We start from the raw sequence: 16,063 nt of genomic DNA, 5'->3' as shown, positions 1-16,063 counted from the left end.
CACTCCCACCTGGTCTTGGGAACTCCTCCTCCCAGGGCTTGCATCCTTAGATGGTGTCTTAGTCCATTTGTGCTGCTATAACAAAATACCTGCGACTGGACAATAAAGAACAGGAATTTATTACATTTCTCACAGTTCTGAAGGATGGGAAGTCCAAGATCAAGGAGCCAGCAGGCCTGGCATCTGCTGAGGGCCTGGTCTGTGCTCCTGAGGTGGTGCATATTGCTGTGTCCTCATGTGGTGGGAGGTAGAAGGGGCAAAGGCCTGAGCTAGTTTGCGCCAGCCCTTTTATAAGGCGGTAATCCACACATGAGGTAGAGCCCTTGTCAGTTAATCTCTCCCCCAAAAGCACCGCCTCTCAATGCCACTACAATAGGGACAGAGTTTCAACATGAATTTTGGGGGATATATTCAGACTAGAGCAGATGGTCTCCTCCTACCCCCTCAGGGCCCTGTGGGACCCACTGACAGGGTCCTCTGTATGTGATGTGCCCCTCCTCCTCCCAGGAAGATGTTTGCCCTCTTGAAAGAGGTTCCTTAGAGACTGTGCCATAACCTGGTGTGTTGGTGGAGAGTATGGAAAAGTCTGTGCCTACCTGGCCAGACACAGAGGTGGCCCTTGTGCTCTGCCCACCCGCACCTGTGCCCTTGGCCCCAGCCTCCTGAAGAGGGGGATGGAGGGAATCCCTGTTTTCAGAACCTGTTTGTGTTTTATTAGCAAGGTCGGTTTTCTGTGTAGTCTTGCCCCATGGACTCATTTTGGGTGCACTGAGCACTGTTCTGTGAGCCCACGTGGACAGGGCCCAAGGATGCTGCTGCTCTTTCCAGAACGCTGGCCCTGCTGGCAGATGCTTCTGTAGTTCATCTTACTCCAGTTGTAGGGGAACCAAAGCTCCTCCTGTCTTCTGCAAATCCCAGTCTAGCCTCAAAAATGTGAATCTGTGGTCCCGGGTAGTATGGCTGGGACCTCCTGACTACCCCAAATGTAGAGGGGCCTGCATATGTTCCTCTTCCAACTGTGACCTCCCTGCTGCCTGTGGGCAATGGCGGGTAAACACCACCTGCCGTACTAAAATGATATCTGTATCAGATTGGCATTTGTTGTGCTGGGCCTTACATTGTCTCATATTTATGAATTATTTGATTATTAATGAGCTTAATTGACTTTCCATGTTTTTATTTCCTTATATTTTTTTCTTTTCTAGAATTGTTCTTTAGTTCTTGTGCCTGAACCATATAATAGGCCAAACTGTATAAAATTGCCATGTTTGTAGGTCAGAATGATCCAGTATTGGTGGTTTGGTATGATTAATCCTAAAATCTTTAGGACCTAATGCTTTTCATGTTTTAGTAACATTTTTCTGGTTATGAAAGTGTTCTACTTGTTACAAAATTCTTTAGATATATAAAAATATATAAAATAGGAAATATAAATGTATAATGCCATGAAAATATCTTTTACTATTTTAGTGGGTTTTTTTCCCCATTTTATTCCCTTTTTTGAATGTATTTTCCTTCAGAAAGTTGCAGAAGCTCCTTGATAGAATTTTTATAAGGCATAAATGAAGCTTTATATGTAAAGTGACCAATAAGTATATTAGCTATTATTATAAACAGTTTTTTTCTTATTTTTATCCTACTACCCTTCCCATGCTATTAAATATTCTCCAGAAATATGATTTTCAATACTTTCTGTCATATAAATACACTATAACTTGTCAAACTTTCATCTTTTATTAGATATTTTAGGTTATTTTTTTCCCTGTCCTATAAATTCTGATGAGCTCATATCTTTGTCTCTGGCTCTGTTTTCTTAATTACAAGACATTTCTATAAGGAATTTCATGTGAGTGTAATAACTAGGTGAGATAGTAAGAATGTTTTAAGGGTGTCAATGTATAAACAGAGTCCCTTCCAAAAACGTTTGCCAATTGTCCCTTCCTCTAGCAATGTGTGAGATTTCCCTTCTTACCGTAGCCTCAGCGTCGAAGCATTTCAGTCTAGATAATTTGACAGTCACAAATAGTATCTGTTTGTTTTAATTTGAGCATTTTTAGATGGTTATTAACCATGTATATATTTTTTCTTTTGTGATGTGTTTATTAACACTCTCTGTGTATTTCATTTACTTATTTATTTCAGAGACAGGGTTTTGCTCTGTCACCCAGCTGTAGTGCAGTGGCACGGTGATAGCTCACTACAGCCTCAAACTCCTGGGCTCAAGTAGTCCTCTTGCCTCAAACTATCCCCCCACAGCCCAGTAGCTGGGACCGCAGGCACGCACCATCATGCCCAACTAATTTTTAAAAATTTTTTATAGAGACAGGGTCTTGCCATGTTGCCCAGGCTTATCTCAAATTCCTGGGCTCAAGTGATCCTCCTGCCTCAGCCTCCCAAAGTGCTGGGATTACAGGTGTGAGCCACCATCATCATGCCTAGCAGTGGTGGAATTTTGAATGGTCTTACTTCTCTTTATGCTTATCTCTATTTTCAAATTATTCTACAATAAATGCTTTTTACACAACAGAGAAATTCCGGTTCTTGTGACCAGTGACTGAAGGGCCAGTCTTTCTACCCTTGCTCCCTGTTCACCTGCTTTGGCCTCTCCTGCAAGGGTAGAGCTGATTCCTCCCACCCACGACCGGGCAGGCTCCTGGGGCCTTCTCCGCTCACCGGCTCCTGCCCGTGTCCAGGCCTGTACCCATTTCACAGTGTGGGAATGAGGGAGAGGTGGTGAAGAAAGGGTGCTGATGTTTTTCTTTTTCCCCTGGTGAGGGCAGCCTGCGATGGGATGGACGAAGAAGAAGAGAGCCACTACGTCTCGCAGCTCAGGGAAGTCTACAGCAGCTGTGACACCACAGGGACTGGCTTTCTGGACCGTGAGGAACTGACCCAGCTCTGCCTCAAGCTTCACCTGGAGAAGCAGCTGCCCGCCCTCCTACAGACTCTTCTTGGAAATGACCACTTCGCCAGGGTGGGTATTGGGCTGCATTCTTAGAAAGAAAAGCACAGAGTTCTGTAGTTGGCTATTATGGGTGTTTGATAAATACCAGCTGAGTAAAAGATATTTGTCAAAGGAAAGTTATTAGGAAGTGGAATAGTGTTTCCCCTCTGTGGAAATCCTACCCTGTAGAAAGAGTTTCCTTAACATTGCTTTTTTTAGCATAGTAACTTCCAGAGGTTTTTGTTTTGTTTTGTTTTTCCAGAAGGATGTTTGAGCAGTTTGTCCTGCGGGGTAGGATGGGGAGGAGGTTTGATATGGATGGGTGGTGTGTGGTGTACCACGGCCATACAGTTTGGGTCTGTGAGCAGCTCATGCTGGTAACTGTTCAGAGATAGCCTCAAAGTACCTCAAAGGCAGATTGACTTATAAAATGTCACAGCTTGAACTTTATCTAGCAGTTGGACCAAACAGTGGCAAAGTACTGTCACAAGAACAAAGGATATTCACACTTAGAGATGTCCCATAATTTCATCTAGGCCAGATAGGAAATGTGAATTTGGGCTGGGTGTGGACACTCACACCTGTAATCTTAGCACTCTGGGAGGCTGAGGCAGGAGGATCCCTTGAGGCTAGAAGTTCAATACCAGCCTGAGCAAGAGCAAGACCTCATCTCTACCAAAAATAGAAGTGATTAGCCAGGTGTGGTGGTGCGTGCCTGTGGTCCCAGCTACTCAGAAAGCTGAAGCAGGAAGACTGCTTGAGCCCAGGAGTTTTGAGGCTGCATTGAGCTATAATGATGCCACTATATTCTAGCCTGGGTGACAGAGCAAGACCCGGTCTCACAAAAAAAAATAAATAAAAATAAATAAATAAATAAAAGAAGAAGAAGAAAAGAAAGACAATGTGAACTTGGAGAATTCTTTTCTCTCAGAAGGTTAAAGTTATCCAGAATGGTGATCCAGGTCCTAGCCTGCAACTTGCTTTGATGATCAAAGCACTAAAAAGTACCTCCCCTCATTCCTACTTCCTAAATATACCCAGATGTTAAATATTTTAGTGCTAAAAACAGTGCCTGTTATCTTGTTGGTCATCTTAACTTTGAAGGAAGAACATTTTTTCCACAGGACTCAATAAAACTATTTTTATTTCGAATGGCAAAAAAAGAATCCCAGCCAGTAAATTTTCCTAAACTGGCCCTTGGACTAAAACAAAAAGAGAAAAACAAAAAACACCCACTGCTGGCCTAGGATAGAGTCCAGGTGAATCCTACCTCTTGTTATTAGTACTTCCCCGAAGAAACCTGCTCTGCCCTGTGAGCAAGGTGCTGTCACTCCCTCATGAAGAACTTTGCCTCAGTTAAACAGACTATGTCCTTTCTCTGACTTTTTATTCTATTCTTGCCTTTTTTTCTTTTAAAAGGATTTAAGAAGCAAACGGGTTTTGGACAATGTTCTAGCCTCCCTTGATAACACCTGGAATCGTATTTGGGACCTAGATGAACAAAAGGCACGTTTGTGAAAAATCAGCACTTTAGTTATTTCAGCAGTATAAATAGATGATCCAGTTTTCTTATTATTTTTTTTTTTTTTGCTAACTACAGTGAAAATGAATATTTTCTTGATATTTTTTGACAGTTTAGAAAATTCAAAAACAAAAGAATAACTTCTGGTCCCAGATTCAGATTGCAGGCTCTGCTGATCAGATAAACCGTATCATTCCAACTTTCTTCACATTATGCTTTGTATGTGCAGGAATGGTGTAAGATTTAGAAACATCCAGTGATGAGGAAAAAATGGTCAGTGTTTGAACATCAGCAAGGAGAAGAATCAGCTTGGGTTGCTTGAAATTTCTGACTTTAGTCGTGTCACACACATCTTGTAAAGCGGTTCCTCTGAGGTGGAATTCCTTCTAGGAAGCTGGAAGTTTCTCCTACCACATTCGTGGGGAGGGAAGTTAGAAGGAAAGATACAACAGGAGCTCGGCCTTTTCTGATTCACACTTCTTGGCAGAGCTGCATGTGTGTCCATCTGTCGTCCTTCCGTTTGTCCCAACTCTGTTCCCTCTTGTAGCCATGATTTTCTGTACCCTAAAAGTAGATCAGATGTTGGATAAATTAAGAAGCAGCTTTGTTTGTATTAGTGCTCTTGAATCTGACCTGACATTACCCTTTCTTCTTTCTCTGTGACATTTTGAGAGCAGTACCCTCACCAGCTGGCATCATGGGGTACCCAGCACTTGTCTCTCCCACCCCTCAGTTTGTCCTGTCTCCTCTGTGATGGTGAGCCACAGTGGGTGACTTCTCTGTTCAGACTGTTACTGCTCTTCTGCTTCCTCCTACAGACAGGGTAGACCTCACACAGCCCTTGTGTAGGTGGAACATGTTGCAGAATTCTTAGGGGAAGCCAGTAATATCCATACAGTTGTCCCCATTTTCCACCACAAAAAGCAAATAATGGAGATTTCAGGGAGTCTCAAAGAAAACCTAGGTAAATCTTTTATCCAGAATGAATTGACCTTTCAATTCAGATACCATGTATCTAGTTTCCTTGTAGTAACTAACATATAGGATGCTGCATAGATGTTAGTCATTGATACAGAATCTAATTTAAAAATAAAGCAATATTATAGTGTTTGAATTAACAAGGTAATTTTTTTGATGCTTACTTTTTATTCCTATTTTCTGTTGAAGATACTTTGTCAAGGTTTGCTTTCAAAGCCAGAAAGTTAATATGGCCTAAAATTCCTGTGACTTTGGTGAGAAATTTCCATGCCTATTTTATGTCATCTTGGGTTTTTTTTTGTTTGTTTGTTTGGTGTTTTAAACCAGTGGGAGGATCTTAAACCTCGAGTATTTTAAATTTGGGCAGGGAAAGAATTCTGTCAAAAAAAAAAAAAGATTCTTAACATAGTGTTATTGAGAATACAGGCTGGGCATGGTAGCTCACACCTGTAATACTAGCACTTTGGAAGGCTGAGGTGGGAGGATCACTTGAGGCCAGGAATTTGAGACCAGCCCGAGCAAAAACAAGACCCTGTCTCTACAAAAAATTTAAAAATTAGCCAGATGTGGTGGTGCACCTATAGTCCCAGCCAGTTCGGAAGCTGATGGAGGGGGATTGCTTGAGCCCAGGAGTTTGAGGTTGCAGTGAGCTATTATGACGCCACTGCACTCTACTTCAGACAACAGAGCGCAAGACTATCTCAAAAAAAAAAAAAAAAAAAAAAAATCCTGAAGGTTAATACCTGTAGGGCAAAGGTGAACTGCAAGTAGGTTAGCCATTATACTACCCTGTGGTCTGGTCTTATGCCCTCTCAGTATTCTAGATAACATCAAACTTTGCACTAGGTTAAGGTGATCCTGCTTTGATAGTACCTTCTGGCACCTGGCAAAAACAAACAAAATTCCAGTCTTGATGAAAGTGCCTCATCATCCCAGATATGAAATTATTCCTAAATAATAGCCAAAGACAATGGCCAGCATACATTCAGGGATAACTAGGCACACAACAAGGTAGGATGAGTAAGAACCAGTAGAAACAGCAGGCCATGGAAGCAGACCTACAAAGATGTGAGATATTCGAATTATTGGGCACAAAATGTAAAACAACTATGGCTACTATGTTAGAAGAGATTTTTTTTTTAAAACTCAGAAATAGCACTCTGGGAGGCTGAGGCGGGCGGATTGCTCAAGGTCAGGAGTTCAAAACCAGCCTGAGCGAGACCCCGTCTCTACCATAAAAATAGAAAGAAATTAATTGGCCAACTAATATATATAATATAAAAATCAGCCGGGCATGGTGGCTCATGCTTGTAGTCCCAGCTACGCGGGAGGCTGAGGCAGCAGGATCGCTTGAGCCCAGGAGTTTGAGGTTGCTGTGAGCTAGGCTGACGCCACAGCACTCTAGCCTAGGCAAGAAAGCGAGACTCTGTCTCAAAAAAAAAAAAAAAACTCAGAAATATCTACAGGAAACAGGGAACTCTAAAAAGTGATACATGAAATCTGAACAACAAAGCAAATAAAACTTCTAGAATGGAAAAGTTTGATGAGCAAAGTTAAAAACTAAATGAAAGCATTCACCAGCAGATTAGACACAGGTGAAGAGAGAGCATTCATTAACTGGAATCATCCAGAATGCAGCATGAAGATATAAAAGGAAGCAGTAGGAATGATGGAGCCAGAAGGCCCAGTGTCCCTTTCACTGGAGTCCTAGGAGGAAAGGAGTGAGTGAAGAGGGGCATTATGTGAAGAGATAATAGCTAAAAAGTTTTTTAGAACAGATGAATCATACTTCCTGGGATTCTAAAAGCCCATGGAATTCCAAGCAGGATAAATAAAAAGAAGTGCACACCTGGCCATATTATTGTGAAAATGAAGGAAAACAAAGACAGAACATCTTAAAAGCAGCAATAGATGGGTACAGAGGATCTCTTTGCATTTTTTCTTACAGCTGCATATGAATCTGTAATTATCTCAAAATGTAAAGTTTAATAATTTAAAGCCAGAGAAAAGAGGTATCGACATATCCTAAGAGTGAGCCATAGATTGGCAACTGTCTTCTCCAGTGCAGCAGTGGAAGCTAGGAGACAGTGGAAAGATATCTCCAGTGTGCTAGGAAGAAATAACTGCCAACCTGAATTTCATACCCAGCAAAAATAATCCTTCAAGAATCAAAGTGGAAGAATGCATCTGTGAGAAGGAAAGTTCTGCTCAGCAATGAAAGGATATATACAAGCAACCACATCCAATAAATATCTGTTGCGTACGTGCTGTTTGCCCGCAGTGAGCTCACATTTTATTTGCAGATATAGTCTAATGTCAGGTAGTGGTACACATGTGCCCCAGGGAGAGGTGTCTGCAAACAAACAGCAACATTTTGTACTCAATGGCAGCAACAGAGATGTGCTCATACAACCTCTTGGCCAGATTTGGGAAGCATGCTTGGACTTAACAGCCCCAAACTTGCTTCTCTAACACTTACTGGTGATATATTTACTTACATGATAGCCCTTCTGTTGACTTCTTTCTGTGTGAATTTGAGTCATACCAAGAGAAAAGAGCACATACCAGAGTGTACAGCTCAGTGAATATTCCAAACTGAGCACACCTGTGTAACCATTACCCTAAATCCTGCCTCGTGTTCTTTTTGGTTCCTCTACCACCAAAAGGTTAACTACTATCCTAATATTAACACCACAGGTTTGTTTGCCTATTTCTGAACGGTATATATATATGGAAATATACAGTATATACTAAGTACAGACTCTCTGCTTTCTTTTACTCATTATTTTGTTTCTTGAGATTCATTCATGATGTTCAGTGGTTTGTTCTTTTTCCATTTTCATTCATGTCATTGTATGACTATACCTATATCACAATTTGTCCATTCTGTGTAAATGAACATCAGTCATTTCTACTATTCTAAAAGAATAAAGTATAAGGTATAGATTATTTTTATGCCAAAAAATGCATAAAGGTGAAATACAAACATCTGAGAAAACTAGAAGAATTTGGCAACATCATAATCAAGAAAAATGAAATTCTAAAGGATATAGTTGACTCTTGATGAACATGCTTTGAACTGTGCAGTTCCACTTATACATGGCTTCTTTTCAACCAAATACAGTATTCTAAGGGTGAGAAACCTGCATATATGGAGGGCTGACTTTACGTATGGGTGGGTTCTGCAGGGCTGACTGTGGGAGTTGAGTATTCCTGGAGTTAATGATTAGAAACAATCCCCCAAGCATACTGAGGTATAGCTGTACTTTAAATAGATGGAAAATTATTCCAGATGGAAGGTCAGAAATGCAAGAAGAAATGAAAAGTGGTAAAGATGTAGATAATTCTAAATGAACATTAACGATATAAAATAAAAAATAATATTTTGTGAGAGTTTAAAATACTTGATAAAAAGGCATAAAATTCAGCAGTATGGTAAGTGGACTTAAAATATTACACAAGCTTAAGTATTGTCATAGTAGATGGTAAAAGCAGTGATTAATAGTGGATTTTGATAAACTAAGGATGCATGTTTTTAAAAATTATTTATTTATTTTTAATTTCAGCATGTTACGGGAGTACAAATGTTTTGGTTACATATATTGCCTTGGCCCTGCCTGAGTCAGAGCTGTAAGCATGTCTATCCCCCAGACAATGTGTACTGCACCAATTAAGTGTGAATATACCCACCCCCCTTCTCCCTCCCACCTGCCTGACATTGGATAAATGTTACTACTATGTGTGCACATAAATGTTTTTTTTTTTTTTTTTTTTTGAGACAGAGTCTCACTTTGTTGCCCAGGCTAGAGTGAGTGCCGTGGCGTCAGCCTAGCTCACAGCAACCTCAGACTCCTGGGCTCGAGTGATCCTCCTGCCTCAGCCTCCCGGGTAGCTGGGACTACAGGCATGCGCCACCATGCTCGGCTAATTTTTTTTTTTATATATATATATCAGTTGGCCAATTAATTTCTTTCTATTTATAGTAGAGACGGGGTCTCGCTCTTGCTCAGGCTGGTTTCGAACTCCTGACCTTGAGCAATCCGCCCGCCTCGGCCTCCCAAGAGCTAGGATTACAGGCGTGAGCCACAGCGCCCGGCCTGCACATAAATGTTGATCAGTTAATACCAGTGTGCTGGTGAGCACATGTGGTGTTTGTTTTTCTATTCCCATAATACTTCACTTAGTAGAATGGGCTCTAGTTCTAGCCAGGATAATGCAAGAGGTGTTAGTTCACCATTGTTTTTTGTGGCTGAGTAGTACTCCATGGTATACATATACCACATTTTATTAATCCACTCATGTATTAACGGGCTCTTAAGTTGTTTCCATATCTTTGCAGTTGTGAATTGTGCTGCCATAAACACTGGAGTACAGATGTCTTTTTTATAGAATGTCTTTTGTTCCTTTGGGTAGATGCCTAATAACTGGACTGCTGGATCATATGGGAGTTCTACTTTTACCTCTTTGAGGCATCTCCATACTACTTTCGATAGAGATTGTACTAGTTTGCAGTCCCACCAGCAGTGTATAAGTGTTCCTATCTCTACGCATCCACACCAACATTTGTTGTTTTGGGATGTTTTGATAAAAGGCATTCTCACTGAGGTTAAGTGGTATCTCATTGTAGGCTTTTTTTTTTTATTAAGACAGAGTCTCACTCTCTTGCCTGGGCTAGAGTGCCGTGGCGTCAGCCTAGCTCACAGCAACCTCCAACTCATGGGCTCAAGCGATCTTCCTGCCTCAGCCTCCTGGATATATCTTGGACTACAGGCACACGCCACCAAGCCCAGCTAATTTTTTCTATTTTTAGTTGTTTGGCTAATTTTTTTCTATTTTTAGTAGAGATTGGGGCTCTTGCTCAGGCTGGTTTTGACCTCCTGACCTTGAGCAATCCTCCCGCCTTAGCCTCCCAGAATGCTAGGATTATAGGCATGAGTCACTGCGCCTGGCCTCTCATTGTAGTTCTGATTGGCATTTCCCTGATGATTAGAGATGTTGAGCATTTTTTCATGTTCGTTGGCCATTAGTTTGTCTTCTTTTGAAAAGTTTCTGTTCATGTCCTTTGCCCACTTTTTTTTTTGAGACAGAGTCTCGCTTTGTCACCCAGGCTAGAGTGAGTGCCATGGCGTCAGCCTAGCTCACAGCAACCTCAAACTCCTGGGCTCAAGCGATCCTGCTTTGGTTATACTGGGTCTTCTCTGGTTCCATATGAAATGTAGAATTATTTTACCTAGATCTGTGAAAAATGATGTTGGCATTTTAGTAGGGATTGCATTGAATCTTTATATCACTTTGGGTAGTATAGACATTTTAACAATGTTGATTCTTCCAAGCATGAGCATGGTATGGTTTTCCACTTGTTTATTTCCTCTGCTATTTCTTTCCTCAGTGTTTCATAGTTCTCCCTGTGGAAGTCTTTCACCTCCTTTGTTAAATATATTCCTAAGTATTTTATTTTCTTTGTTGCTATTGTGAAGGGTATTGAGTCTTTGATTTGGTTCTCAGTTTTGACTGTTGGTGTATAGAAATGCTACTGATTTCTGTACTTGCTTTTGTAACCTGAGACTTTGCTGAATTTGTTTATCAATTCTAGTATTCTCATGGCAGAATGTTTGGGTTTTCTAGATATAAGATCATGTTGTCAGCGACGAGCCATAGTTTCACCTTTTCTGCCCTCATTTGGATGCCCTTGATTTCCTTCTCTTGTCTGATTGCTCTGGCTAGGACTTCCAGCACTATGTTGAATAGAAGTAGTGGTATTGGGAAACCTTGTCTGATTCCAGTTCTAAGCAGGAATGCTTTCAGTTTTTCCCCATTCAGTATGATGTTGGCTGTGGGTTTGTCATATATAGCTTGTATCATTTTTAGGTAAGTCCCATCTGTGCCTATTCTGTTAAATGTTCTTATCATAAAAGGGTGCTGAATTTTGTTGAATGCTTTTTCTGCATCTATTGAGAGAATTATATGGTCTTTGTTTTTACTTCTATTTATGTGGTGAATTACATTTATAGTTTGCGTTTGTTGAACCATCCCTGCATCTGTGAGTTGAAGCCCACTTCGACATGATGGATTATTTTTTTATAAGCACCTGAATTCAGCTTGCTAGGATTTTATTGAGGATTTTTATATCTATATTTATAAGGGATATTGGTTTCTAGTTTTCCTTTTTTGTTGAATCATTTCCTGGTTTTAGTATCAGGGTGATGTTGGATTCTTAAAATGTGTTGGAGCCGGCCGGGCGCTGTGGCTCACGCCTGTAATCCTAGCTCTTGGGAGGCCGAGGCGGGCGGATTGCTCAAGGTCAGGAGTTCAAAACCAGCCTGAGCAAGAGCGAGACCCCGTCTCTACTATAAATAGAAAGAAATTAATTGGCCAACTGATATATATATAAAAAATTAGCCGGGCATGGTGGCGCATGCCTGTAGTCCCAGCTACCTGGGAGGCTGAGGCAGTAGGATCACTCGAGCCCAGGAGTTTGAGGTTGCTGTGAGCTAGGCTGACGCCACGGCACTCACTCTAGCCTGGACAACAAAGCGAGACTCTGTCTCAAAAAAAAAAAAAAAAAAAAAAAAAAAAATGTGTTGGAGCCAATTCCTTCCTTCTCGATATTATGGAATAATTTCTGCAGGATTGGCACCAGTTCTTTGTAGTTCTGGTAAAATTTGGGCATGAAATCATCTGATCTGGGACTCTTTTTTTAGGAAGGTTTTTTATTGCTGCTTCAATTTCAGTACTTGATATTGGTCTGTTTAGAAATTCTGTTTCTTCCTGATTAAGCCTAAGGAGGCTGTGTGTTTTTAAGAATTTGTCCATTTCCTCCATGTTTTCAAGTTTATGTGCATAGAGATTTTTATAGTATTCATAGATGATATTTTGTATTTCCATAGTGTCAGTTGGAATTTCTCCTTTTTCATTCCTGATTAAGCCTAGTAGTGTCCTTTCTTGTCTGCTTTGCAAGAGTTAACTAAGGAAAGGACATTCCATGTGAAAAGAATAACAATTGGAAAGCCTTAGGTCAGGAGGGAGTTTTTCCTGCACAAATAAATGAGGCTGGAGAGATGAAGGGTCTCCCAAGCCTTACAGGCTTTGTTAAGGAGTTTTTTTCTTGTCCTAATAAAAGCGATGGGATATCTTCAAACAGGTTCTCAATTGGAAACAAGAGGGGACCAGATTTAAATTTTGCAATCATTACTGTTGATCAGAGGGGCTGCTACAGTTGTTCATTGACCGTGTGGAAAGAATGTATTATTTGTATTATATTAATATTTATTGATCCACTCTTTGAACAAATTTCCAGCAGTTTTTCAGTTTTGAAAGGAATAGTTTCAGACTGTCATTGAGACATTCGTTTACCCTAAATTAGTACAGTTCATGTAACACATATTAATGCCTCTGTACATTTAAGTCTACTACATGATAGCTGAAATTTCCAGCTTTGATAAATTGGTAGTCCTTTGAGTAAACAACAACAACAATAAAAACAAAGAAGCAGCCAGGTAAGAATACATGCCACAGTGTGTAGAATACCTTAGATTCGTAAGAAGACACAAGACAAATTGGTTTTGGATACCTAGAAAAATTGTGGTTCCTTTCTTTTCCTACCACTGAGAATACCTGTACATAAACATCCTCCGGAAAGGGAACATTAATTGACTTATTTGTTAAGTGAGTATTCTTAAACTTCTCTGAGTGAACAACAGAAAAAATAATTTTTTAAGTTGAGAAATGACATCAACCATAAAGCTCTAAGAATTGAAACAAAGATTAGCTCTGATTTCTGTGCAAGAGTACACCTGTTAGTGATCCAGACACAAAAAAGAATTCTGAAAGTGGGTCTCATTGATTTTTAAGTTAAGTCAAATGTATTTTAGAGGCTGTTTGTTAAAAAAGATACAAATATGATTTTTGCCCATAGCCTAGTTGAGAAGAGATGCTAGTGATTTAAATAGAGAAGTATATGAAATTTAAAAAAATTCTTCCTTTAATGGTGTTCAGTAATCTTTTACCTAAGCCATTATATCCCTACTTTACATATTTTCTTTCTTTAATTCCCAAGAATAAGATAAGCTATATCAGAGATCAAACAATATAGGTAATAGATTCATTAGTATTTTGATTATTTCAAAATATAAGCTTTTCCCCCCCCTTGTAATGTATTTAATATTAATCGCTAGTCAAGGTAGATACAGAAATTTTCCATCTGGAATATTTCTTTTTGAATTCGTGTTGCTAAAATGATTTCCTTTGTTCGAGTGCTGATTTTTTATGATTGTTTCACATAGTTAATCATCTAGAACAGACTACACAAAAATATACTTTTCAATTCTTTAGAGTAACCTGAGCTATACACCAGTTTCATGCTTTAATTTCCATTTGCAATCTGCCTTCAATAGTTAAGCTAGTGGGGAAAAGAAAGAAAGAAAGAAAGAAAGAAAGAAAGAAAGAAAGAAAGAAAGAAAGAAAGAAAGAAAGAAAGAAAGAAAGAAAGAAAGAAAGAAAGAAAGAAAGAAAAAGAAAGAAGGAAGGAAGGAAGGAAGGAAGGAAGGAAGGAAGGAAGGAAGGAAGGAAGGAAGGAAGGAAGAAAGAAAGAAAGAAAGAAAGAAAGAAAGAAAGAAGAAAAGAAAAGAAAAGAAAAGAAAAGAAAAGAAAAGAAAAGAAAAGAAAAGAAAAGAAAAACAAGGAAGTTATTACCATAAAAGTCAGAGCAGGAGCCGGGAGATTTATGGGGAAGGGATTCCTGGTGGAGGGGACTTCTGGGGTGCTGGCAGTGTTCTGTTCCTTTGGGGTGGGGGTAGCATAGATGTTGGGTTTTTGTTTAATATTTTATGGTCCTTAGATCCCTCTTTTCTGTGCTGTTTGTTTTCTAATTATGTTCTTTAATTTATAAAATTGTTAATAGTGTTTATTTGGTGGTGGGTTATGATCTACTTTCACTTTCCTTACTCTTCTGTTTTAAAAAAAATTTGAGTAAATAATTTGAAAAGATGAAATGAACATTCCCATTCTAAAAGGCAACAGTAAGATGTTTCCAACTGAGAAAAACTAAAAGAATAAATGTATTAAATGTAACGTGTTGAGAGTAACTTTGTCCTATCTTTGCTTAAATTTACCCAGGTTAACTTTGAAGAATTTAAGGAAGGTTTTGTGGCTGTGTTGTCATCAAATGCTGCTGTTGGCCCCTCGGAGGAAGAAAGTAGTACTTTGGAAACAGGTAAGATGATTTCCTCCTGTCTACTTTAGTTTCTTTTCATTATTTGTTACCTTTTGCAGAGTATAATATTCTAATGGAAGAATCTAGCAGTTTTGAAAACTAAATTCTAACTCCACTTTCTTTCACTACTAAGCTATGTGGACTTGGACAAAACACTTGGGTATTTTCTTCTTTTGTTTCTGTATTTGTAAAATAGCGTTAGTTATAACAACTCGCGCTGTGCCTGCCGCGCGGATTGTCGCGAGATCCAGTGAGCGCGTGGCTGTGGAGGAGCGGGAGATTCCGAGCTTCGCGGTGCGGTGCGGGTGTTCGGGTGCCCTCCCAGCCTGGGCATCAAAGCAGGCTGGCCAGCGGCCAGGACAAGCTAGTTTGTCGCAGAGGATGCTGTGGTGCTGCTCCATTGTTCTCATCGGAATCCTGTCACAGAAGGGGGCATGGCGGACAAGAGATAGCATTAATAAGCGGAAGCGGCGTCCTGAGGAGAGCCGGCTGGCCGGAGTTCGGTCACGTGGGGCAGGGGGCACGAGGCGGCCTGCGCGGGGGTGCAGCCGGGATGGTGGCGGCAGCGCGCCTTGTTGGGCGCGCGTGGCCTGCGGGGCCCCGCGTCCGACGCGACGTGCAGTGCCCGGCGCCGCCCTGTCTGTGCTGTCTCTTAGCGCGCTGAAGAGGCCGCTGCCCCGGGGACCCTGGTCAGGAGGGGCTGCCTGGGGTGGGGTGACAGGGTCCAGAGGCTGGGGCCAAGGAGGGGAAGGTGGGAAGGGACACGGGCTCACACGGAGCTCCTCTGTGTGCCGGGCATTGAGCTTCACGTGTGTCGTGTGGAGATTCCATTTAGCCCTCATGGAAATCCTGTGGCATTAATTATCATACCCGTTATTCAGATGAGGAAACAGGCCCAAGGCGAGAAGACATTTCTCTGTGATCCCACAGTTAGTATGTGGTGGCCAGGATTTGAGTCCCGGCTTTGCAGCTTGAAGCCCTGGGCCCACCCTGCTGGGTTCTGGTGCTCGGCAGCCCCGCTCCCCCCTGGAGACACAGGGCACAGCAGTAGAGCCCTGGAGTGGGAGGAGACCGCCTGGGGTCAGAGCCAGGCAGCCGCCAACAGCCATTTGCATGACCTTGGGTGAGTTGCCAATTGCTGTCTCTCACTCTCCTTGTTTAAGATGTGGAGGGGGCCACTTGCACAGGAGCTTGGAATGTGATAGAGTTTAAGCAAAGTGCCTTAAGAAGGTGACAGCCTGGCCCCACTGATGTCATGTGTTTCCCTGTCCATGTTAGCGAAAACAGAAAATCCTTCCCCTAAGCGTAAGGTGCTTCTAAGCTTAAAACTGTCAGTCTGTTCTTAGTTTTTCCAAAGAAACAGGAAGCTAGTTTAGGACCCCTGCTTTTTCTCACTGTTCCAGTTTGT

General features: G+C 41.1%; 1 protein-coding gene across 1 annotated transcript in view; it reads left to right on the top strand.

Annotated features, from left to right (window-relative positions):
• The window catches only part of NINL (ninein like), a 114,004-nt gene that overhangs the window by 35,310 nt on the left and 62,631 nt on the right, over positions 1–16,063 (top strand). Inside the window, exons 2-3 of the mRNA XM_020281782.2 lie at positions 2,781–2,974; positions 14,559–14,655. Coding sequence (XP_020137371.2) covers positions 2,792–2,974; positions 14,559–14,655 — 280 coding nt within the window. The 5' untranslated portion in view covers positions 2,781–2,791. The remainder of the gene's footprint in view (positions 1–2,780; positions 2,975–14,558; positions 14,656–16,063) is intronic.

This window comes from Microcebus murinus, chromosome 16 (genome assembly GCF_040939455.1).
Source record: "Microcebus murinus isolate Inina chromosome 16, M.murinus_Inina_mat1.0, whole genome shotgun sequence".
Taxonomy (NCBI): Eukaryota; Metazoa; Chordata; class Mammalia; order Primates; family Cheirogaleidae; genus Microcebus; species Microcebus murinus.
The sequence above is the reverse complement of the archived record's forward strand: the minus strand, read 5'-3'. Positions and strand labels throughout refer to the sequence as shown.